Source organism: Chiroxiphia lanceolata, chromosome 20 (assembly GCF_009829145.1).
Source record: "Chiroxiphia lanceolata isolate bChiLan1 chromosome 20, bChiLan1.pri, whole genome shotgun sequence".
NCBI lineage: Eukaryota > Metazoa > Chordata > Aves > Passeriformes > Pipridae > Chiroxiphia > Chiroxiphia lanceolata.
Genome location: NC_045656.1, coordinates 2,133,460 through 2,158,127, shown reverse-complemented (window position 1 = coordinate 2,158,127; position 24,668 = coordinate 2,133,460). Strand labels below are relative to the sequence as shown.

The 24,668-nt window shown below is 49.1% G+C and overlaps 1 protein-coding gene across 1 annotated transcript in view; it reads right to left on the bottom strand.

Moving 5' to 3' along the window:
- The window catches only part of GALNT17 (polypeptide N-acetylgalactosaminyltransferase 17), a 219,308-nt gene that overhangs the window by 153,637 nt on the left and 41,003 nt on the right, over nt 1–24,668 (bottom strand). Inside the window, exon 2 of the mRNA XM_032707475.1 lies at nt 1,608–1,791. Coding sequence (XP_032563366.1) covers nt 1,608–1,791 — 184 coding nt within the window. The remainder of the gene's footprint in view (nt 1–1,607; nt 1,792–24,668) is intronic.

The window sequence follows — 24,668 nt, the reverse complement described above, 5'->3', positions numbered from 1 at the left end:
ATGACAGAGAGTGGTACTGAGGGAAAATACAATGCCAGCCTAAAATTGTCAGAATGGATTCTTTTCTTCCCCCAAAATCTGAAAAAAACTCCCACATTACTTCTCAAATTAATTCTCAGGAAGTAATGCTGAAGTCAGAGTTCTGGATGAGAAATGCAAATAAGCAGCTCAGCCTCAGGTAACAGCTGGAGGAGGTCCTGCTCCAAGGATTTGCATTGTAGTGGGATTTGCATCTCGTGGAGCCAAAGGTGCAATTTGTAGCTGCAATTCAGTTTGTCCTGAACCACCCCAGCAAAACTGCAGCCTGGGCCTCCTCTCCTTGGAAAACTCAGCCGAGGATTTGAGTTGTCAGTGGTTGACAGCCCTGGAAACTCGTAGCGGCTGCTTGAAATTCCTGCAGCATTTGGGGAAGGGAAGGAACAAAAGCTCTCCCAGCCTGAACAATTTGCTGGAGCCAGGGAGCTGCAGGATTTTTAATGCAGATGCCAAGCAACAGCTTTGTCACTGCCCCCACGACACAGGCATTGGACAAGTATCTTCCAGCATCTAAATCTCTCCCGGCTCCTTTTTTTATCAGGGATTTCACTGCAGGCCTGGACAAATTGACACTTTGCTATTTTGAGGAACTCTCCACCGGCCATATCTAAAATTAACCTTCACAAAGATAAACTCACAGCGTGTCTTTTCTCACACCCTGAGGAAAATGGTGTGTCACCTCTTTTTAGTCTGTTCTTCTGTGGTGCTTGGCAGGTAAACGTCACCATCACCTTTAAAGATCATTCTGGCAAAAAACTAGAGGAAGGATGTTGCCACCCGAGCAACAACCTTCAAAGGCCCAGATCTCCACCAGGAGATCCCACAGTGTCCCAGGAGGAGCCCAAGGGCAGCCCCAGAGCCCTGGAGGTCCTGCAAGGATGTGAAGGATAAGGGAGAGAGAGGGAAAGTCTTTGCACACATTTACAGGGTAATAAACACCAAGATCAACAGCTCAGGGAACAGCCCTTGGCTGGTGAAAGCTGCTGTGAGACTCTGATGGCACCACTCCCACCCGAAGTCATGGACTGCTTTAGGAAAACAGAGAGAAGAGTGGGAAGAAAATCACTTTTTTCCCCTGATAAATCATCTTAATGAATTATGTCGCTCTCTACAGCTACTTGGAGCCAGGTGGAGATCAGCTTCCTCTCCCAGGGAACAAGTGACAGGACAGGAGGGAACGGCCTCAAGCTGTGCCAGGGAAGGTTCAGGTTTGATACTGAGAAAACATCTTCACTGAAAGAGTGTCCAGCCCTGGCACAGCTGCCCAGGGCAGTGGAGGAGTGACCATCCCTGGAGGTGTTCCAAAAGCACGTGGATATGGTTTAGTTGTGAACACCCTGGTGCCAAGTTTGCAGTTGGACTCAATCTTAAAGGGCTTTCCCAACCTTAGTGATTTTGTGATTCCCTGATCTCGGTTTCAGCCAAACTACCCCAGTTGCTCATTCCTGAGCAGGACCCTGTGAACAATAATGAGGGAAGAGCCAAGAGTCCCAAACCAGAGCATGGAAACCACCAGCATTCCTGTGGTGCCACCCAAACCCAAGCACCCTCGCGGAACAACAGGGACTTACTTGGTCGGCCGATAATCCGGGATGGAACGATCCAGAGAGATTTTCTCACTGAGGTAGGAGTTGTAGCCATATTTCTCATGGGGTCCCTTTGCCTTCTCCTCCTCCTCAGGGGACAGGGTGGCTGGCAAGCCACCCTTCCCACGCCCCCCATAGCCTTCAATGAGACCGAGTGACTTGGACAGACCTCGAGAGAAAACAAAGACCACCAGCACCGTTAAAATCCATCTCCGTTCTTTCCAGCCATCAAAGACATTCAAATACTCCAAAAATCCAAGGTTGGGTTGTTGAAAACATTCCAAATTCTAGTTCTCTGACCCAGTGCTGGAACAAAACTGCCTCAAGTCTTGAAAGTCCTCCTGGCTCAGGCACGCTGTTCCTGACAGCTCCACCACTGGCATCCGAGTGATAACCTGTCCCAGGGATCTCTGTATTTATTTAGTTGTTAGGGAGGTTATTTAGGCCTCCTTCCCACTCTCAGAGAGGTAATTACACAGAAGGTTAGGTGTCCCCAGGAGAAGGAGAGGTTGAACACAGAGTAAGAATAAAACAGGGTTGGTTAACTGCCAAGTGAATGAGTTTTTGCTCGGTGTGAGCAGGGAACAGCATACAAATGTTACGGATTTAAAAACAATTTCCCCCTCAAAGCTTTCTTATCTTTCAAAGTACAGCATTCCCAGACCTTTATCAAGGGGAATTATTTATTTATATGTGCAGAGCTGAGGGAAATAGGCGAAGTTCAAAACATAAAGAGCTCTGTGCATGATTTGGTGCTGACTGTGGGTAGCCAAGTTCAAGCTCATGTTATTATTTATTAGACAGGATACCTGGAATTTTAATATTTTTCATTTGCAGAGACTCTCTCTTTTTGTCAGAAACCTAAAAATAACGTTGGATTTGTTTGGTTTGCCTTTTTGTTTGTTTGGGTTTTTTTTAATTAAAGACACCAGGGTAAATTCTCCTTTGTTTCAATGGCAGAGCAGGACAGATTTTGTCACCTCTGTTGCTTTTGAAGGGACAATAACCTTGAGGTTGGGCACAGGGTTTCAGGATGAGCTTGGTCCAGCTCCCAAACCTCCCATGGACCTCCTCTGCCCTGGAGAAAAACATTCCTGCCTCCCCACAAGACACAGATTTAAACACATTTTTCCTGCAGAAGTAGCATAGAGAGGCAGAAAGAAAATCACCTGGGAATGTAAATCACAGTTGGAAGCATGGGTTGAATTATCATTGGTAGTAGTATTAGTATTGCTCTTCCTGTTATTGCTGTTATTCCTATTATTCCTTCTGACAAGGAACCTCTGCACAACCTTCCCTGCTCCATCAGACTGCTGGAGTCCCTCTGACCACACTTGATTAGATTTTATCCCAGGATAATCACAACAAATCAACTGCCAGGAGCCACAGGCTGTGACACAGGGATGGATGACACATCCCAGCTGCCTTTTTCCATCTCGAGGCTCAGAAGAGCCAGAGGAGCCAGTCAAGAAGATGGGAAAGGGGAGTCTTTGTGGCCTGCAGAAGGTCAAGAGATCACTCTGTGAACTTCCCAACCCCACCCAGGGGACACAGCCGGGTTATGGAGGGAAGAGACACCAATTTCATTTCACACACAGACCGTGGCAGAGTTAAACAGTATTTTTAAAAAAATATATTGTCACAGAGACAATTCTTCTCAAAATGTCTGCTTCTTCCTCAAAATCTGATCTTTCTGCCCAAACACATTTCCTCAGAGTACCCCAGGTCTTGCCCAGTTCATCAGCTGAGGGTTTTACCACTCTAACAGACACACTCTAACAAAAACTCAGTTTATCTTTTCAATTCCTTCTTCTTCACGTTCCCCATGAAACAGTTCCACCAAAATCCATAACAAATTCTTCCTATCTCTCCAAGGACTGGAAGACTGAGCTGTGAAGCCCTTCCACAGCTCACTTCCACTACAGGAACCCTCAGCATCCACCAGTTTGCTTTTAAAGCTTAATTTTGCTTTTCTTGATCCATTTTAACACATTTGTCACCCCCCCCCACCCCCCCCAGCGCTCTTTCTCTTGGTGCTTTGAATCTGGAAGAGGGGCTGAAGGGCAGTGGGGACTTCCTGAGGTGGGCAAGGCCTGGCAGAGGCTCTGTGGGTGAAGGACCTCGGTGCTGGGCAGTGGCACCTGGGGTTCCCCCTCAGTGGGATATCAGAACCCAAACATCACAGCACTTTGGCTCTGTTTAAAGCAGGTTTTAAAAACACAATCTGGGTTATTATCAAGAGATTAAAATCTGAGCTTAACTCAGACACTGAAGGCAGAGCTTCTCCCAGAGCTCCACACTTGCAGTCAGCAGGGACAGACTCATCCCTGCCAGGCTGATCCATCCACCACAAGTTCTGTCAGCCTCCCTCTCAGTCTCTTATCTCTGTCCAGACCAAGGGAATTGAGTTCCTAGCTCCACCTGGAATTCCAGGTGAGGGATCCCCGCTCAGTGTTCCAAATCCCAACAACCTCTGAGGCCACACCAGCCTTTCCACGATGGTGCAGCTGAGCTGGTCTTTGCAGCAGCAGGAGAGGCCTGGAGCAAGGATAACTTTGCCAAGAAATTCTGCAGGCTGGGTGTTCCCTCCGGCCAAACCTTCAATCCACCAGTGACACCGACTGGGAGAGTGGGGTGGGAGCTGCTGGACAGCACCAGGACACCTTTACTTGCCCTTCTGTGGTTCTGTTACACAACAAAGGTACCCCAGGGAATGGTGCACTCTCTGTCTCTCCCAAGGTGCAGTCAAGGCATGGGCAGAGCCCACAGAGACCCCTCTGTGCTCCCGTGCTTGGGGGGAGGCTCTGCTGTGACACTGCAGAATGAGGGACCTGGTGAACTGAAGCCTCTCTTGAGGAACCAGAGAGAGGCCAAGACATGATTTATATCCACCAGCTCTGACTGACAAACCTATAATGCCATTAACTGCTTTATTCCATGACCACAGTCAGGACAACTGGACACACACACATCCCAGCACACACTTCTCTCTCCTCACTGAGCACATTCCCTTATTTCTGCATGTTCTGTCCTTCTACTGCTCTAAACTCTGTCTCAGGAAGTGCAGATAAATCCAAATCATTTAACCAAGGGAGTCAATCAAGGTGATCCATCTGTATGTGTTGGGCAGGGCACTGCTGTGATCCATCCCCCTGCCTTCCAGGAGAGCAGGATATCCCACACCCCCACAGGGAGAGTCATGGAGATGAATATTCCCAGGTGTGATGTGACAGGGAGGATCTCCCTGTCTGTCTCTGTGCTGGTTGAACATTTCCCCCCCCAGCCTGGGCTGTCAGGAGGGCTCAGCCCTGAGCAGGGATGTCACCTTGGTGTGCAAGAGTCGAGGAACGTTTGGCAAGAAAGGTAATTCATGTCCAAACAGAAGAGGAAGAAATTTGTTTCCAGCTGGCTGGAAATGTGCCTCAGGAGAGGCAGGACTGGAAACAAATGGTTCCAGCAGATCCTTGTCCAATCAATCCTTTCACTGGTTTTTATTCACCACATTTTGGGCTGCACAAACGGCACCTTTCTGTGAGCTTGAGGTGCTTTTGCTGTAACTTCAGAAGTTCCCCTCAGCCCAGCCCATGTGGCTGCTTCAGCCAGGCAGGAACCAGGGAAAGCTCCTCACAGGGAGCTCCCAGGGCTTTACATCAACCCACATTTCATGTCAGAATCCCAGGGTATTCCCAGCTGGAGGGGACCCGCAAGGATGATCGAGTCCAGCTCTTCCATGACTGGCCCATACAGGGATCAGACCCACAACCCTGCTGTCATCAGCACCATGCTCTGACCAACTGAGCTAATTTGGGGAGCCCAGAGACACTCACACACTTCCCAGGCCTACGTGAGGGCTCACTAAGGGCTCCCCTGATCTCCAAAGGACCTTTTCCAGTCCCTGCTGACACCCCTGTCCCTGCAGCAGGAGCCCAGGGTGTCAGGAGCAGGGAGCTACAGCCTGCAGGCGTTGGGAGGTGGCACAAGGACCTTCTGCCATTTCCTGCCTACCCTTTGCAGCCTGCATGGAAACATCACAGGATGAGGGAGCTCTCACTGTGTCCCAACAGCAAAATGCTGCCAATGAAGGAGTTGGTGCTTCTGGAGCCACAGGAGCAGGAGGGGAACAAACCTCTGAAGGCAGCTGATCCCCACACAACTGTCCAGGGCTGGTTTCCAGCACAGCCTTCTGCTGTGACCTTCTACCAACATGTGCTTCCCTTGGAAAACCTCCAGCCCTTTGCCAAACCTCCTCTTGAGGGGCAGAGGAGGGGCAGCTCCGACCTGTATGAGCAGGGACAGCAGCCAGGGAATGGCTGGAGCTGTGTCAGGGCAGGCTCAGGTTGGATCTCAGCCAAAGGTTCTTCCCCCAGAGGCTGGTTGGGCACTGCCCAGGCTCCCCAGGGCAGTGGGCACAGCCCCAAGGCTGCCAGAGCTGCAGGAGGGTTTGGCTGATCCTCTGGGGCACAGGGGGTGACTCTTGGGGCTGGGCCTGTGCAGGGCTGAGGGTTGAACTCCACGATCCTTGGGGGTCCCTCACAGCTCAGGAGATTCTCTGATCCTGTGATTCTATAAAACTTTTTCTAAATCAGCCTGGAGGGGTCAGAAGTCACACACAGAGACACAAGGAGCAAGAACGAGCAAGAGCATGATCCTGTCAGCTTGTTTCCTCCAGGAACAGGGCTAATAAGCAACGAGTCAAAACTGCTCCCAATTCACAGAGCAAACCCTTCATCATTCTGTGCAGGCACCAAAGCAGAAGTGCTGAACCACTGCCAGAAAGTCTCTCCTGATGTCTGCTCCAGCCCATCTCCAGCGATAAACAGCACTAATCCCCCTCAAAAAGGCTTGATCTTGGGAGACAATTCACCCCCTGGGGAATTCTGCCAGCTCTTGAGGTGCATCACCATGAGATGTTCAGGGCAGATCAGAGCTCTGAGCAGCCTCGAGCTTCACTCCTCCCAAAACCACTTTCACCCAAGTTCCTTAGAAACAAAACCAGGGTGGTTTTTTTCAGAATCTCCTAAAAATTCTGAACTTGGCAACAAAAGGAATATATTGCTCTTATACTGCAGGAATAGAAGGATAAAACCCACACCACTTAGAGCTGCCAAGATCTGAGTCCCTTCTCCTAAAATGGCCAGACATGGCATCCCTGGGGACTGGCAAAGAGTTGGTTTTCTTCAAGATGATATAAAAATTTAATCTGTACAGCAAAGTTATTCCTAGACTGAGTACAGTTCTAGTAAATATATTTGTCTCTTCTTAAACTGGCAGTGTATTTCCTGAGGAGACAGGAGTTTTCTAGGATAGAGAAAACCTTTAGTGAAAAATAATATAATGGGATACCCAGCCTTCATTTCCAAACAGTCTCCTTGGGAGCTGCTGGGGGGGGGGGGAAGCATTTTGCTCCATGTCAGCCTGGATGAAGGAAAACATTAACTCTGATCTAAACCTCAGCTGAGCAAACTTTAAGGTGGCTGGGGAAGAGGGAAGAGGACCTGAACTTAAAGGCATCTCTGATAAACAAGGGTGTTGAGCCTTAATGATGAGGGTGGAAAAGAACATCAGCCTTTCAGTACCATAAAGGGGGTCACAGGAGGGCTGGAGAGGGACTTGGGACAAGGGATGGAGGGACAGGACAAGGGGAATGGCTACAAACTGACAGAGAGTGGGTTTGGTTGGATATCAGGAGGAAATTCTCCCCTGTGAGGGTGGGGAGGCCCTGGCCCAGGTTGCCCAGAGAAGCTGTGGCTGCTCCATCCCTGGAAGTGTCCAAGGCCAGGTTGGAGCAACATGGGCTAGTGGAAGGTGTCCCTGCCCAGGGCAGGGGGTTGGAATGAGATGATCCTTAAGATCCCTTCCAACCCAAACCATCCTGTGATTCTAACATAGGAAAGAGTTCTGGAAAAGCAAATTTTTCAGCTGCATCTTTCCTGCTGAGAAGTACACACAGCTCAGGCTGAAAGGCACATTCCTACAATAAAGAGGAACATAACCCCCTCCTCCTCCAGAAGAGATAAATAATACTGAAATGGTCCTGAAAACACAGGAACCATAAAGAGAAAATTACAGGAGATGTCTCTGAAAATTACAGCCCTGATTAAGTTGAGCACTGGGATCTTCCAGCCTGGAGAGCTCTCACAGGGATTTGGGCTCCTGGCCTCTCTCAGCCAGAGGTCTGAAGGCCAACAAGACATTTCTGACTCGGGGAAAAGCCACAGCAGTGGGGTAAATGGCCCAATCTGTGCCCGTGTTCCAGCACTCCCAGCACTCGTGGTGCCTCTGTGTGACCTCCCAGGGGAGATGGACAGAGAGGACACAACTGAGAGGCTTTTAGGGCATTTTGTGAGAAACTACAATAGCTACCAAAGGGCAAAGTGTCCCAGGTAATGCTGGAAATTATGGAAAACTGCTGGAGTCTGTAGTGTTGTCCTGCTGATCGCTGCACATACAGACTGTTAAAGAAGGGCTCATTAAGGATAAGGGTCATTGGCAGATGAACAGGCACCAATTTTCCTTTGCAGCTTTGGTGCAACCTGTGACATGGGATTTTCCCTTTTCTCCCTGTTTGTACACAGTTTTTAGACAGTCCTTGCTCAGGCCTTTTGTTTATTAGAATAAATAACTCTGACTGTAGGTTACACTACGTAACATGCAACCTGTGGGAATTGTGGAGGGAATACCAAACACAACTGGCTCTGGGACCTTCCCTGCCACTCACCACCTTCTCAGAGCATCCTTATCCTCCTGCAGAGGGAACTAAAAGTAGCAGTAAAGGGAGCAGCAGAAAAGAGATGGGGGGAAAAATATATAGAAAGTTTTTTAAAATGAGCTTAAATACTAGAGTCCAGTGAAAAACCAGTATTCCCCTGAACCCTGCACAGTTTTCTTCAGGGTACATGTAAAGTATATTTTTCCCACTTATCAAAAGCCAGTATATCCCCAAAATGGGATGCTGCAGCACTTCCAACAAATCCCCCTTGCTAAAGGATCAATGTCCTTCCCTTTGGACAGTACTTTTCCAGTGAGCTGTTCTTTAGCATATCAGAACATCTCCTTCAGCTGCAGGGATCCAAGAGCTGCCTGGTGTCCTTCACCATGCAAATGATGTGGTGGTTTACTGCAGAGATTAACATGAACATGGGCACTGGAAAAAGAAAACTTCCAACCTCTGCCTTCACACTGAATGATAAATGTGAGCTCAGGAAAAGGAGCAGGTCTCAGACTTGGCAAGCAGGGATTTTTAGCCAGACACAAACTGAAAATACAGCATATTTTACCTGTAATGCAACATACTGCATCTCTAAGAAAGCTCCTGCCTATGTAAAATGATGTGAATAATTCTCCCTGAAATGAATTTGGCCAACAGAGCATTAAGATTTCACTTAAATAATTGTGACAGGTGGGTGTGACTAGAACATATTTTCCTGCAGCCCAGCCAGGCCAGGACCAAAACAGGATGGGCACATATATTAAATATAATATATTAAATATATTAAAGTGTTCAAGGCCAGGCTGGATGGAGCTCTGAGCATCCTGGTCTGGTGGAAGGTGTCCCTGCCCAGGGCAGGGAGTGGAACAAGCTGAGCTTTAAGGTCCCCTCCAACCCAAAGTATTCTGGGATTCTATGATTAAAGGCAGATTAGGTGACAATTTGTAGAAGAATGATTTAAGCACAGCTGCATTTACATCTTTATGGGAATGTTTTCTGAGGTTTTTTCTCACCTTGTACTGTGTGGAAAAGGTGGGAGAGCACAGGCACACTGCACAGGGCTTGCAATCTCATTTGAAATATTTAGACATAAATATACATTTATATATATCCATACACGCACATATTCAAAATTGAGGTTTTCTTATCTATATGAAAATGGAGACACAGAGAAATTCCCTTCAGAGCCAGAGGGAGGATCAGCACCTACTGCAAGGACAATAAAGTCATCAGGGGAATGTCAAAGCCAGTCTCACCCTGGTTAGGCCATTACACCACCAAGCTCGGGTTCCAAATGAGAATTTCCCAATCAAGATTTGCCTCTGGTACAAAATAACAGAAATCCTTTAGCTGGTCGAGGCTTTTTAGTTCTGAGGAATAATTCAGTTGATTCTAAACTGTGCTCCCTGAAAGTCTGAAGATATTGGAATCCACCGTCCTGCTTCACATTTATAAAATCATTGTTGAAGGAGGAAGGATTTAGCAACAGAGTCACAAATCTGTGGGCTGGGGAAAGCTCTTTGCAGCTCAGCAGGGAGAACAGGCAGTGCCTCCATGGGAGTCTCAAGCAGAGAGATCTTGTTCAGACACAAAAGACAAGCCTGGAGGTGATTTGTATCCCCGGGAAAACCCTGGGCACCTGTGAAGCATTCCTGGCAATTTAATAATTAGAGGAATGCTCTTCCCTGGTGGGTGCTGGTATCACCACCCAGGAGATGGTGCTGCTGCTGGAGCTGCCCTTCCAAAGGAGAAATTCCAGTCCTGGAGCCCATCACTTACAGTGCTACAAGTTTCACAGGATCCCAGGATGTGCTGAGCTGGGAGGGACCCCCAAGGATCGTGGAGTCCAACCCTCAGCCCTGCACAGGCCCAGCCCCAAGAGTCACCCCCTGTGCCCCAGAGGATCAGCCAAACCCTCCCTGAGCTCTGGCAGCCTTGGGGCTGTGCCCACTGCCCTGGGGAGCCTGGGCAGTGCCCAACCAGCCTCTGGGGGAAGAACCTTTGGCTGAGATCCAACCTGAGCCTGCCCTGACACAGCTCCAGCCATTCCCTGGCTGCTGTCCCTGGTCCCCCCAGAGCAGAGCTCAGTCCCTGCCCCTCCTCTGCCCCTGCCCAGGCAGTTGGAGCTGCAGTGAGATCTCCCCTCAGTCTCCAGTTATACCCTGCTGCCCTTCACATTCTCCATGGTTTCTAATGGATATGGCTTTCCTGTGCTTTTCCCACCCTCACCTTGTGCCCCCCTGGGCTGGCACAGGGATCCCTGTGACCAGGGGGCAGCTCCCAGGGCTCTGTGGGATGAAATGTGCTGGAATAAACCACATCATTCCATCAGCAAGACACAGGCCTTGGAAGGAAGGATCTGTATTTTGCAGGCACGACATTGATACACCTGAGGCAGCTTCCAAGTCCAAACACACCACCAGCATTGACTCACAGTTCCTGGGAACAGACTGGGATCTGTGAGTGGGGAGGGATGAAGGGGATTTGCAGAAAAGGGAGAGAAAAGAGTATGTTACAGCATTACAGCAATCTCACACTTTATGACACACAAATACAAATTTATATCTCTGAGTAACAGATGGGACCATCATATTCTGGAAATAGCTGTTATTTATTGGAGAGAAGGGAGGAAAATGAGGCAAAAAGGAGTAGATTACAATGGATAACAGAAAGGAAAATCAGGGTCAAAGCCATCACTGAGATCATTTAGTGAGACAGCTGACTCCAGACACACCATATCCATGTTCAAGATGTTGAGGAACTAAGAGAGCTCACTTTATTAAGCCCTGCTTAAGGGCTGCTTTCAAGGATCCGATCTCCCTGGGATGCAGGCAGAATTATTTCCCTACACCACACAGAAGGTATTTCCAGGAGCTGGTTACAATAGTCTGAAGCAATCTTCTCAGAAGTTTCTCCGAAGCTTCTCCCTGCTCTTTTATGGTGGCCCAAACCATCACAAAGCACCATCAAGCCCAGGCAGCAACAAGAGAGCAAAGAATACCCTCAGAAAAGGGACATGTAGAGAAGAGCACCCAGCATAGAATCCCAGATTGGTTTAGGTTTAAGGGACCTTAAAAGACCATCCAGTTCCACCTCCTGCCCTGGGCAGGGTCACCTTCCACTAGCCCAGGTTGCTCCAAGCTTCATCCAACCTGGCCTTGGACACTTCCGGGGATGGAAACCACGGCTTCTCTGGGCAACCTGTGCCAGGGCCTCACCAACACAACCAGATACAAAATCTAGTGAGAGAGAGAAGGGGTGCCCAGCAGAGCAGAGCAGGTTCTCCCCCAGCACAGCATCCTGGACAGCAGGTTGATTCCAAGACAACACAACTAGAGCTGCATGGCTTAGGTTCACCTTCCTGGTGAGACCCTCTGGCATCAGCAGTCTGGATTCAGTTCATTTTTGGGGCCCTTTATCTCCATCACTGGTCACTCCAGCAGCTGCAGCCAAAATGCTCCACAGGCTTCTCCCTCCAGGCCTGTTTGGGCATTTTCCCCCTCTTAAGACCAGACTAGAACCCTTCAGAGCAGACCAGCACCAGGTGAGCAGGGCTGGCTGCTCCACTCCCAGCCATAAATCTGGGAGTCACCTGCTGAGGCTCCAGGACAAGAGGGGACTCTGGGCACACATCTCTGGATGCTCTGTGAGAGGAGGATGCTCCGTGCAGGAGGGAATTATCCCAGCCTCTCCTCACACTGACAGCAGTGAGGTTGAGAAGCCTCACTAAAAAGCTTTGTCCAGCAATCCATCTGCTCTAAGGGAGCACAGAGAGATCTAAAAGCTGATGAAGTATCATAAGAGGAGTCTGAATTAGCAGCCTCCCAATGCCATAGAACATAAACCACAGCAGGACTCGACATTACAGATCTGATACTGTTCCAGGAACTTCAGAGATCAATTTAGGGCCTGTCACCATTCAGAAGACAGAAAAGGGCCCTGGTCCACACACCTAATGATGTATTGATTCAGCAAAGCCCTGAGTGCAAGCTCTGCACTTGGTGGGCTTTGTGAAGCACCCAAACTACTCCCAAACAGGCTCAGTGCCTGTGGGATAGCTCAGGACACAGGAGCCTGAGCAAGCAAGGCCAAGGGCAAAGGCAATCCTGCACATTTACAGTGGTCAGCCGTGAGCCCCGCGGGGTCACCAGAGGAGCAACTGTGGGCAGCTTTGTTTTTAGAAGGCAGATTGCAATTGAAGCAAGAATTAACTGTCTTGCTCTCCTCTCTGAGCTGCTGGGACATCACTCTGGCAGGACACAGCCTGCCTGCAAGGCTCTCAGAGATGATGGTGGCAGGGCAGCTCCTTGCCCAGAGAAGTTATAGATACCCCATCACTGGAAGCCTTCAGGGTCAGGTTGAATGGGGCTTTGAGAAACCACTGGAAATAGATGATCTTTAAAAGTCCCTTTCAACCCAAACTGTTCCAGGACTCTGACCCTGCACTCTCTCCATTTTGAAGCCCAACCCAAGCATCAGAAAATCAGGACAGATCATAACACCTTCTTCAGCACAGGCAGTTTAAGGAGCTCCCAAACTCTTCCATCCTCAGCAGCAAAACATCACCCCTTCATTTGTGCTCAGGCACTGATTTGTGGGGCCAAACTGCAAACTATTCATCCCCAGGTAGTCACTCCCACCAGCCACTGCCCAAAACCCACCTCAGACACACCTTTGGTTTGACTTGCATTGCTGCTTTTATCCCCCGCTGTAAAACTGAACTTCCTCGGGTACCACCCTCCTCACAACCCTTCTGCTTCCAGGCAAAGCTGCTGGCTTGGACACACCAAAGAGACATCAAACTCCAGTGCCAGCACAGGACCACACAGCCAAAGGTGGGGAAACAAGAATTCCTTAAATCCATCTTGTCCCAAGAGAAACCGTGGCTGGAGTTACCCCCACAGTGGGACAGGGAACTGGAACAGAACCACAGGAGCAAATATGGAATCAGGCAAAGAAGAGAACCCACAGAAACACAAGCCAACAGTTTCTAAACCCCATTCAAAGGTTATAAATAATATTTTGCACTTTTATTTTCATGAGGAATCTGTTCTTTCCAGGCCGTGCCTCCATAACAAGCTGTTCGTGTTTGTGGTTGCTTTTAACGCGTGTTCTTGTTTTCCTTTCTGCAAACATTTCCTGTCTCTATAGATTAGCTGGAAAGGAGGGGAAAGCTGCCATTTGGCAAGAAAAGAAATGAAGAAATATCACAGTGTAGTGCAGACATGAACACAAAGCTGGATACTCTCCAGTTTGGGGTTGAGTTTTGGGGGGGAGTGGCAGGTTCAGCAGCAAAGTGTGTGAGCCCCATGCATGGGGCATCTCCTCCACAGAGCCCTGGGAGCCAGGGAATGGGAGAGGGCAGGGAACCAAACTGCTGGATCAGGCTGTAAAACCTGCACAGGTTGATGAGGCTGACCAAGGAGCTCCTTCCTCCTGAGGGGAAGGGAGGAAAACATGGGTGGTGTTTGTGAGCTGTGGCCCCAGGCAGAGCTTCGTGTCATCAAGGCCAAAAAGTTGGACATGAGTGGACATAAAAAGGTGTTGTAAAAAGGGACTGTACCCTGAGACAGGGCACTGCTCAGAGGGGTTCTCAGAGTGCTTCCCAGTTTCCCTACAGGGACCCTTTGATCCGTATTATCCCTCCCTGGGCTACTCCTGTGTGTGCTCATTGAGCTGTTCTTTAAAGACCAACATGTCAGAGAAGGGATGGCATTGCCCAAAACGGGCTTTCCCCAAAAAAGAATATAACTGTGATGTTAATTTGGCTGCAGGAAGAGAAACTCTGAGTTCACAGGTACATCTTCAGCAAGTGTGTACAAGCTTCACTCCCCTAATTGCATTTTACTGAGCTGTGAACTTACTACTTACTTTTCAAGGTCAAGAAAGTCTATTTTACAGGGCCTTGCTCAGTGCATTTAACTTTTTTGACACCTCTGGGTCTGGCTGTGCTCAGACATTCTCCTCACTCAGTGCCCAGGCCAATTTGTGGCTGGTTTTCGGGTGTGCTCTCAGACACACGGGGCACCCCAGAGAGTCCTTGTGCTCTTCAAACTTCTTCCCATCTGTCTGCTCTTGGCAGACAGGTCATGGGGGTGACACACCCTGACCTGCAACATCCAGGGCCACCAATAGAGGAGCTCATTTGGTCACCAGAGAGAAATATTCTCACTGCAGTGCCTTTCTTCTTGTGCACATCTGCTTTCTGCCAACCAACACACCAGCCGCGGATCCAAGGTGGGGCAGTAACATGTTTGGTTGTAATGAACACAACAGACACCTCTGGGACAAACAGCTGGAATTGCTCCAGTGGGACTCAGTGAAGGTGAAGGCAGAGTTTTGTGTAAGTTTAAGTAGTTTGCTACCAAACCCAACCCAAGCGCTGAAGTAAAGCTTGAGCTGAGCTGCTTTGCCATCAGGGCCTCAAGGAAGGAGGGCTGGAGCTTGGTCTCCAGCACCAGTGCACATCTGTGACTGGTTATGCTGTTCAGCACTGGGAACAACCTCTGAGAGGCCCCAGATGTGTGACTGTGAGACTCTGTGTTTCTACAGAGAGCTCCTGATGACAGGCACTAAGTGCTTGTCATAAGACATAATTAATGCTCAGAGCACTCCTGAGAGGGAGCTAAATATAGGACTTGGGTTTTAAGGTACCTGAGGTAGGACTGTCCTTGTTCTTTTTGTAGAACACTGGGTACAACACAGTATGTGGTAAAACAGGGTCTTGATCCCATTGTAGTTGGTGCTCCAGGAGAACTCAGGAGAAAACACACCTCACTCAAACACAGAAATAGTTTGTCCAAGGTGTCTTAGCCTGGAAGGATCAGTGCTCACAGACAGATTCCGAGCTCCTGGGAAATTAGAGAACTTCCTACCTCCTGAACAACCTGCCAGAGCAGGGTGGTTTCCTCCAGAGGCCTCCCCTCTTGAGTGGCCACACCAAGTGACAGGTGACACCTGAGCCCTGACCTCAGGGGGCTGTTCTTTGACACCTCACTCCGAGAGCCAACCTGGCTGGTCTTGGGACCAGATCAATCCAGAGGCCTCAACCACTACAATACTTGACACAATCCTGTTTTTAGCAAAAGAGGAGCGTCTGCAGCCTCTTTCTGAGAGGAATGCACTCAGTTAATGTGAGGACAGGAAGCCCCAGGGGTGGCTCAAGCACTGAGGGGTGTGCTGTGTCCCTGGCTCAGCCTCCATCAGCCTCCTGCCCCACAGAAGAGATTCCCACAAATCCCAGGGATGTGCCACCAGCATCAGGACAGTGCACACTTGCCCCTTCATTTCCCCCTTGGGGACCAGAAAGCAAAGAGGACTCACCAAATGTGGCCTTTTCCAAACTCTGGAGGACCCACCCTGCGTTTGCCACACAGAGTCAGGACTTCCCAGGCTGCCACACTCCTCATCTCCACCTTCCCTCCCACCCTCCAACACACACACTTCCTTCTTCTTTCATTCCATCCCACCTTCACCTGATTTCCATCCCTTAAAGTCCCAGCACAGTCTCCCTTCCACAACCACACCCCTTGAACGCTTCAGTCCTTGCCCCCCACAACCTATTCCTGTCTCTCCTCCTAAGACTTCTGCCCAGATTCCCACAAATACCAATTAATTCCCCCCTAAAACCTGTGCTAATGAGTAACCCTGCAGCTCCCAGCACACAGGCAGGGACTGTTCTTTTTGTGGTTATATTTTAGTTAAAAAAAAAAACAAACACAAACAACTAAAAGCCTTACCATGGCTTGTTCTAGACATACAGGGAGAAAGACAAGTTGTTAGGGCCATATTTTAATTAATCCCCAAACTGATCATCATAAACCATTTGGGAAATACCTCACAACAGCTCAAACACTGTGTTATATCTGCCTCTCACTCTTCCAGCTCCCTATGGAATGCAATTGCACCCACCTGGCAAAGCTGGCCCCCTTTGCCCTTCAGCAAATTAAAGGACTTAAGGGGGGAAAAAAAAGTGTCATTGTACAATACCCAGGGTCACCAACCTCATTTAGCAGCTCCCTGCCTTTCCAGGTCAGGTTTAGCAGCTCACTGGAAAATGCAGACACAGAGCTGCCAAATCCTGAGCCACATCCCCTCCCTGCTCAAGCAGGTCCAGAGATGCTGTGGAAAACATGCCCTAAAAAGATGCTCTTTCAGCACAAAAGGGTGCTGCTTCCAACCCCCAGAACAGTTACAAACCACAGAGCACAGGATGAAACCCAGACCTTGCTGGGAGCTGGGGACAGAAAGGGGAGCTGAGGAGCCACACTGGGGACACCTTCCTGGGGCAGGACACGGTCACACCCTGCCCTGACTCACATAGGGCCTGAAGGGGATTGTTTCTTTCCCCCCACTCTTTCCCAGACATCCTTCCAGGATCCACCACTTTTTTCTTCCTGCTTGCCATGACAAATCCTTCCACATCCCCTGGAGTCTGCAGAGACTGGGTTGTCCTTGGGGAAATTGTTCCTGAGCAGAACAGCTCCTGCCTCACATGTGGGTCAAGAGGAAAGCCAAAAGCATTACATCCATTTCCCCATGTTTACTTATTAAGGATATACCCCCTTTTGACAACACCTGAGAGCAACATGGATCTATAATTCAAAGAGAATAAGAAATGTTGAGCAGGAAATGAGGGAAGGCAGGGAGAGCAGTGAGCTGCTGCCCCAACTCATCTTTTGTGCTTGAATTTGGAGTTTACAGCACACGCTTTCAAAGAGCAACTGAAGGATTGCAGCTGCTCTTCAGTGCTGCTTTTCCAGTGTAAAGTTTTCCATCACCCCAGAAATTCTCACTGCTGCTTCCACTTCAGCACCAGGCACTGCTTTGATAACCCTGCTCATGGCCCTTCTTGCATCTCCACGGCCAAGTGGCTTCATTACACAGCCCCCCACCCACAGATCCTGCCCTGGGCACCAACCAGCCCTTCCTTTTCCTCCCCTCCCCTTCTCCTACACTTTCTGTACCATGATCCACCACTTGTATCTCAGACATCTCCCCCCTACACGTGCCCAAAGTCCTCAGAAACATCCTCCAGTGATACCAGAGGCTCCGGTGCCTTCTTTCTACCAGAGAGGGAATATTGGTGTTCCTGGCTATTAAAGCATCTAATAGCAGCACTCAGCCCTCTTTTCCTCAAAACTGGTCCTTTTCACTTCAACCTGCCCCAGGATTTTACCAGCAGATAACCCTTTTATTCCACATAACCATGGTGAGTGTAATGTCACTGCTCTGGATTTGTGCCTCTGGATAAACTCCTGCTCAGTTTTCAAATTAGTGATGGAAACAAGTTACCACCAGAAATCCAGACTCCAAACTACCAAACTGAACATATTCAGGGGCTGGTGCTGATTTGGCATCAAGCCATAATTCAGGTGGGCACTGGGGCTTGAAAAAAACACTGCAGGACTTTTACATCTGCAGTTTGGAGTTTAACTTCGTGAGAGGCTTCCCTGGAGGACAGGCAGGAACCTTCCGTGAACCTGATGCACTGCAGGCACCTCGCTGTGCTCTGTGTGAGCTTAAAAACAAGCCATTAGATTAATTAGCATGAGTAAAAGCAAGTTACATCCTCACAACCCTCCCTGGGATCCCTGGGTGGAAGGGCAGCAGCCTGAGACCTGTGTGACAGCACCTGCAGGCACTGCAACATCAGCAATTGCTCTCGACACCTTCTTCTGCAGATTAAAACGAGCAGCTGAACTGCTGCCCTCGAGTTGCTGATGGCTCGGGAGCAGCCTGACTCCCCCAGAGTCCTTCCCCTGATTTCACCAAGCCCTAAGACAGATCCTTTTTATCTCACACAGACCTGTTTGCTGTGGGTCACCACCTTCTGCAGGTGAACACTCACAGAATCTCATCTGAGACGCAGCAAAAGTTCTCCCTGTGACAAATCACCCCCCGTTACCTCCTTGTACCTGTCATCACTTCTCGGAAGAACAAACCTAATTTCAGTCCCAGGCAGATAAGGAACAGTTTGAACCAGGCTTATTTCCTGCATTCGTGCAGGGGGAAGGACAGGGGGGATTAAGGACACACAAAAATACAGCAACAAAAAAGTAATAAATATATTTGTGCTGCTCAAGGTTTCAGCTCCAAACTGGGGCTGGCAAGCGCTTGAGGTACTAGAAATTACCTCGCTAAAAAAAACCAACAAAACATCCTTTTCAAAGGTCAGATTCCAAGAGGATCCATTTAGAAGGACAGTATCACATCCTCTAGGCCAAATAATTTGTCATATTTTCAATACCTGCACACTTGTAAGGATTGTGCTGCTCATTTCAACTAGACCAGCCTCAAAAATCAATTGTTCCCGCACCAAGACTTTTGGAAGAGAGAAACAGCACATGTGCTACACCCCACACCCCCCAAAATCCTGATGCCAGCACAGGCAGAGCCCCTTCCAAGCCAAGGAGAGACCCCCAGTACCAGCCCCACTCCTCAGCCTGGGAGGTGAGTGGACACCAGAAGGTATTTTGCATAAATTAAGGCTAAATGGACATTTTTGGCCATGCTTTGATGTCCCAGCACAGCTGTTCTTCTGCTCCAGTGTAACCCAGAGCAGAGATAAAAATCTCAGAATGAGAATATCTGGCAGAAAAAAAGGACAATATATGTTTACTAATTTTTCAGAAGGTCCCAGGGCAAATTCTCCAATTTTGCACAGATTAATTAGAGTAATTAGTTAAGTCATTAACTGTAAGGTCTGTGAAGCACCGTGTTATTTTATTGTTCATTTGTACTCAATGAGATCTTGATACATGAGCAGGTTTCCTGAACGCTGTCCAGGTACAAATAACTAATGACAACAGCAATAAATGCAATATATTTAAGGTGACAATGAGACTCTGGGAGGAAGATGTTCATCAGCACAACTTTATCACCCTCAGAGATCCGAACCTGGACTGAGGGCTCTGTGTGCCACTGCCAAACCAAAAAATAGAGACCCACAAACTACTCTGTATTTGGGATTTGCTTATTGCATTGGTGGGACTTCAGGGACTGAACAGAATTTTATCGAATCTGCTTTTATCCTTTGCAATGTCTCAACTCCCATCTCCAGCCAACACCGGCTGCTGGTTTTTAAACACTTGCCAGTGTGTTCTAAAATGAACATCCCTCCCCTCTCAAGGCTGGAAAGAGGAGCTGCATCTCCTTAGGGACAAAATCCCACCTGCTGGGGAACACTGGGCTCACAAAGTGGGAGGGGAAGGAGAGGCAAGAGCGTGATGGGTCCAACTGGAGGTGGCACTTGGTGCTCTGGGATGGGTGACAAGGTGGGGATTGGACACAGGTTGGACTCGATGGTCTTAGAGGGCTTTTCCAACCTCAGGGATTCTGTGAATCACCAGCAGGAAACTTCTACCAGCACCCAAAGGGCACCACAGACCTATTTCTTGGTATCACTGTCACTGTAACGTCCTCGGGTCAGTTGACTGGACTTTGTAAAGACAATTTTCTCTTATTCTCCACTTTAACACCTACAAAATCCAATATTTCCACACACCACCAAGCTGTTCCCTGACAGGGGGATCCCAAGGCAGTGAAATCACAGGGGCTGTGTGGGCTGTGTCAGTCCCACCACAGACAGGAATGTCTGTGCTCAGAGCAGCAGGATAAACACTTCCCATATGAGCTCTGAATAAATTCGGGGTCATTGCAGATCTCTTTCCATAATTCCCTATGTGCTACATGCCTGTAATTGTCAGCAGAAAGTAACTTTGCTCTTTATGTTAAAAAACCCAAGCCCTGCTGTGCATATTTCTGGCATTTATTAAAGTTGCCTCAGTGAATTCTGTGTTAGTCCCTCCGTCGGTCAAATGAAATAATGAACAGCTGAAAATCATTACATGAGGTCTAATCCTATCTTAAGGGTAAGTCTATATCCTAGGCTAAGTAATCAAGTACTAAGTCCTACTTCCTACTATTAGTAACAGAAAAAAAAAGCTGATTCTGGAAAAAAATTTCAGGTAACCTCAATTAATGGCCAGGAAAAAGATCAGTCACTTTTCTTCTCGGGTTTGATCCCCTCTTCAGAGCAATGCAGTCCCTGCTGCCCTGCCTAAAATAAGCACACCATGTTTTCATTCACATGATTCCCCATTAGGTGACATTTAAACAAAATCCATATGTTGGCAGCAGCTCCCAAATACCTCATGGCCCAAACTACCACCAAGAGCTCCATAAAGCCAAATTTACCCTCCTTCCAAGCCATCTGCTCTGAGAAGCCACACTGGAGTCTCAACACGTGGTTGCAATATCCCATGGCCAGAGGAAGAGGGGAAATCAATCCCCAAGGGCACTGCTCCCAGGTTTAGGGACAAAATCTGTCATCTGAGTGCAGCCAGCTGAGCTGGTATTGGGTTCCTGAAGAGCCCAAAGCTCTTAGGAATCACAGAGGACCAGGAACACAGATTACAACTCTCTGAACCACCAGCACCAGCATCACACAGATGCCAACATGTTGCCAGCTCAAGGCTCTGACACCAGGGCCATCCCCTGCTGCCCCTGAGCAGGCAACTGAGTCCTCCCGAGCTGATAAATTGGTCCTGTCAGCTCCCCAAAACACCCATCTAAGGCCAGGCAGGAGCAGCAGCAGGACAGGCAATGAAGATGGATGGGTTTGTTAGCACACAGCTGCTGAGCTGCAGTGGTGCCCAAACACAGAGCTGGTGGAGAATGGATGATCTGAGGGCCCCTCCCTTCCCAGCAGGGCTGTGCAGAGCTCACCCACATCCCTCTGATCCCACCCAACAGGATCCTTCCATTTCCTTGACCCTCCCAAAGTGCTGAGCAGCCTCAAAAGTCTGAGAGCAGAGTGGGTTGAGATTGTTTTTAATCCCCAATTGTCTGAGCAAAAGGTAGAGCAGGAATCCCCCCTGCACCACCACCAGGGTCAGAGGCAAGAACTGCGTGACCTTTTCCAGTCCTTCGTGCACGTCATAAATCCCACAGAAACAGAGAGGAACTGGCTAAAGCACTTCAAGATTGGAGACTCACTAAGGTGCTTAGGCCTGAAAAAATAGTGAGGGTGAAGAATTTCAGCCTCAGAAGCGAAAGGTTTCAGAAGCTGTGACTGTCAGAGCACAGCCCCTCATGGACACACTCCGGTTATCCAGCTGCTGCTTCCTGCTCTGTTGGCCCAGATCAAGAGAACAGACAACCAAACTTATTCCCACCTAACATGACATCATCCCAGCCCAAAAAGCCCAACCTAAGGTCAGCATTTTCAGTTCCCTCACTGCTGAGAAGAGCTTACAGGAAAACTGGGAGTGCACAGAGGAACACAACAGGCTCAGAGGCAACAGTCGAGCTGGACTCGATGATCCCTGTGAGTCCCTTCCAACTCAGGATACTCCAGGATTCCATGAGCACTGTAGGCAGCCAGATGGAGGAGCAGCAGAGAGAAAGAGCCAAGTGGAGGAACCACAGATTTCTTGCCTCTTTCTGAGCCATCTGACTTGGGTTTGGCTGTGGAACACTTACAAGCCTTGAGACACTGCAAAGGCTGTTCCTTAATCCTGAGGTGGCCACCATTCTACTGCAGGAAACTCCTGCAGTCTGGTGTGACAGGAGCAGTGACACCTCTGCTTTGCTGCCATCCCTTGCAACTCCAGGCTGATGAAGGAACTGGGACTCTGGTTTTTGGTCCAGAACAAACTCCGTGAGGGTGGGGAGGTCCTGACACAGGTTGCCCAGAGAAGCTGTGCCTGCTCCAGCCCTGGGAGTGTCCAAGGCCAGGTTGGAGAAACCTGGGCTAGTGGAGAGTGTCCCTGCCCATGAGATGATCCTTAAGGTCCCTTCCAACCCAACCCATTCTGGGATCAGGTAAAGACAAGAATAGTGCTATTAATTCCTCTTTGCATTAAGTTTGGATTGTGCATCTTCTGCTGGAAAAGGAGCAGGCAGGCACACAGGGCTCGTGCTCGACAGCCAGGGGGGAGGCTGAGGAGAGCTCTCCAAGCAGAGGAAAAACATGTGCCTTCCAGAGCTCACTGGCAATTTTCCCTTTTTAATGTTATCCAGCAATAAATTTAGTGGCAGATCTCTGGGTTTTGTCTTTTGAGGCACCAGCACTTCAGGTCTTACAATGCAAGGATCAATACACTGTAGGCAATGGCAAAGGAAGAACATCCTTTGCTATAAAATACAGAAAACTAAATGATACTTTCAGGGAATCAGAAGGAAAAGTAGTGATTTCAAAGGGTGAATTTTGGCCCAGAAAAACTATTTTTCCAACATCTGAATACATCAGCAAAACCCCTTCAAAAATCAAGCCATACAACAGATCCAGCAAGTGCAAGGCTGGCACAAACACTAAATAAAATACAATCATATCACAGCACTGCCTTTCAAAGGCAGCAAGAGGTGATTAAGATAAGAAAGGTGAAGAATGCAGAGATTAAAGGAAGGGCTGGAGGAGCCAGCAGGCATGTCTGCTGGAGCAGATCCAAGCAGATCACACATCCCAGTTATCTTCCATGTCATCTCCCCATCATGTTGCTGGAGCACATCACAACCTGTCACACACCCCGGGCTCCCTCCCTGCACGAGCTCCACTTCTCTCCATCAGCAGATTTGTCATCTTGGGAGCTCTTCACTCATCTCTGCTCCATCTCTGTCTGTGCCTGCTGCTCACACAGCAAACTGCACAAGCTCAAGTCCTTGAAGCAACAGATTTTCCTTCCCACTGAGGCAGCACAAATGTGTTTGTTCCCTTGTACCTGCAGCCAGCAAAAAGCCTGGCTGCACTAATAGTGCTGCATGTAAAACACACAGAGAGAGACTCAGCTGGGGGCCACAGGGCTCTCTCCTCTCACTAACCATTTCTTTTACAGACTGGATGTTTCCAGCTGTGATACAGAAAGATATTAAAAAGGTTTCCCATCCTCTGGCCAACAGAGAGCTCTGGTTTAGGCATCTGACACAGAATGTGCACGTGCAGTGAGATTTTTTCAGTCAAGCACCAAGAGCCAGGTGTTTAAGAGTATTTAGACTCCAATTCCCACCAATTTCATTACAAGTTAAATCATATTTAATTTAAGTTAAAACCTGTGAGAGCTCAAGGAGTGTTTGGTACACCCTTAGGGTGACAACAGGAGATGTTTCAGATACCAGCTGTGTCCTGGCTGTGCCAGACCCTCCCATCTGTGGATGCATTTCCCACCCCAGTGATGGATAAGGGCAGATCTCCCCTCAGCACATTCTCCTCCTCCTCCCCAGGTGCAGAACTGGGTTCACTGAACTGCCCAGCCCCTGCCCCAGGGCTTTTGGGACCCTGCTCCCCCAGCACCTCCCCAGGGCAGGATGGAATCACAGCATGCTTTGGGTGGGAAGGATCTTAAAGATCATCCCCCTGCCATGGGCAGGGACACCTTCCACTCTCCCAGGTTGCTCCAAGCCCCATCCAATGGGTATGTGATGTGACCATGTCCCCAGTACCTTGGCTCTGGTACTGCAGGGACCTCATGGCACCTCTCACAGATCAAGCTCTGGGGTCCCAAGTGCTGGTGCAACCCCTCCTTTTCTCCCCATGGCGTCCCACAAACATGTTGGTGAGCAAAACCATAACCCAGCACCACACAGGCCACAGGGCATGTCTGAAAAAGGGCTTCAGCTGAGAAAACCAGATACCTCCAGCACCCAGAGCTCATCACTCCCTGTGCTGGGGAGAAAATAAACAGTGCTGGCAGTGGGTGCTGAACTCACCATAAAGCTTTGGGACACCTTTGGCTTTCCAAGAAATGTTTGGGAGAACAACTGCAAACACTTCAAACTGTAGGTAAGGAGAGATGAAAGGGCAGTTAATGCTTTTAGCATTTCCCTGTGGACATGGACAGGCCATTAACTTGTGGCTACTAATGAACTTAAAGCTAAAATTGTGCTTAAGTGAAACCTGGGTCTTGAATCAAATCTCCAGGCCAGTGACACAAACAGTGGGGCAGATTCATACAGGCAAGAAGGGAAGTTGGCAACTGGTCACTAATGGGGTTCCCCAGGGCTCAGTGTTGGGCCCAGTCCTGTCCAACATCTTCATTAATGATCTGGATGAGGGGATCGAGGGCACCCTCAGTAAGGTCACAGGTCCCAAGTTAGGTGGGAGTGTTGATCTGCTGGCAGGAAGGCCCTGCAGAGGACCTGGACAGGCTGGATCCATGGGCTGAGGCCAGTGGTGGGAGGTTCAGTAAGTCAGAGTGCCAGGTCCTGTCCTTGGGGCACAACAACCCCATGGAGCACTCCAGGCTGGGCAGAGGGGCTGGAAAGTGCCCAGGGGGAAAGGGGTGCTGGTCAACCACAGCAGAACAGAGCCCAAGGTGTGCCCAGGTGGGCAGGAGGCT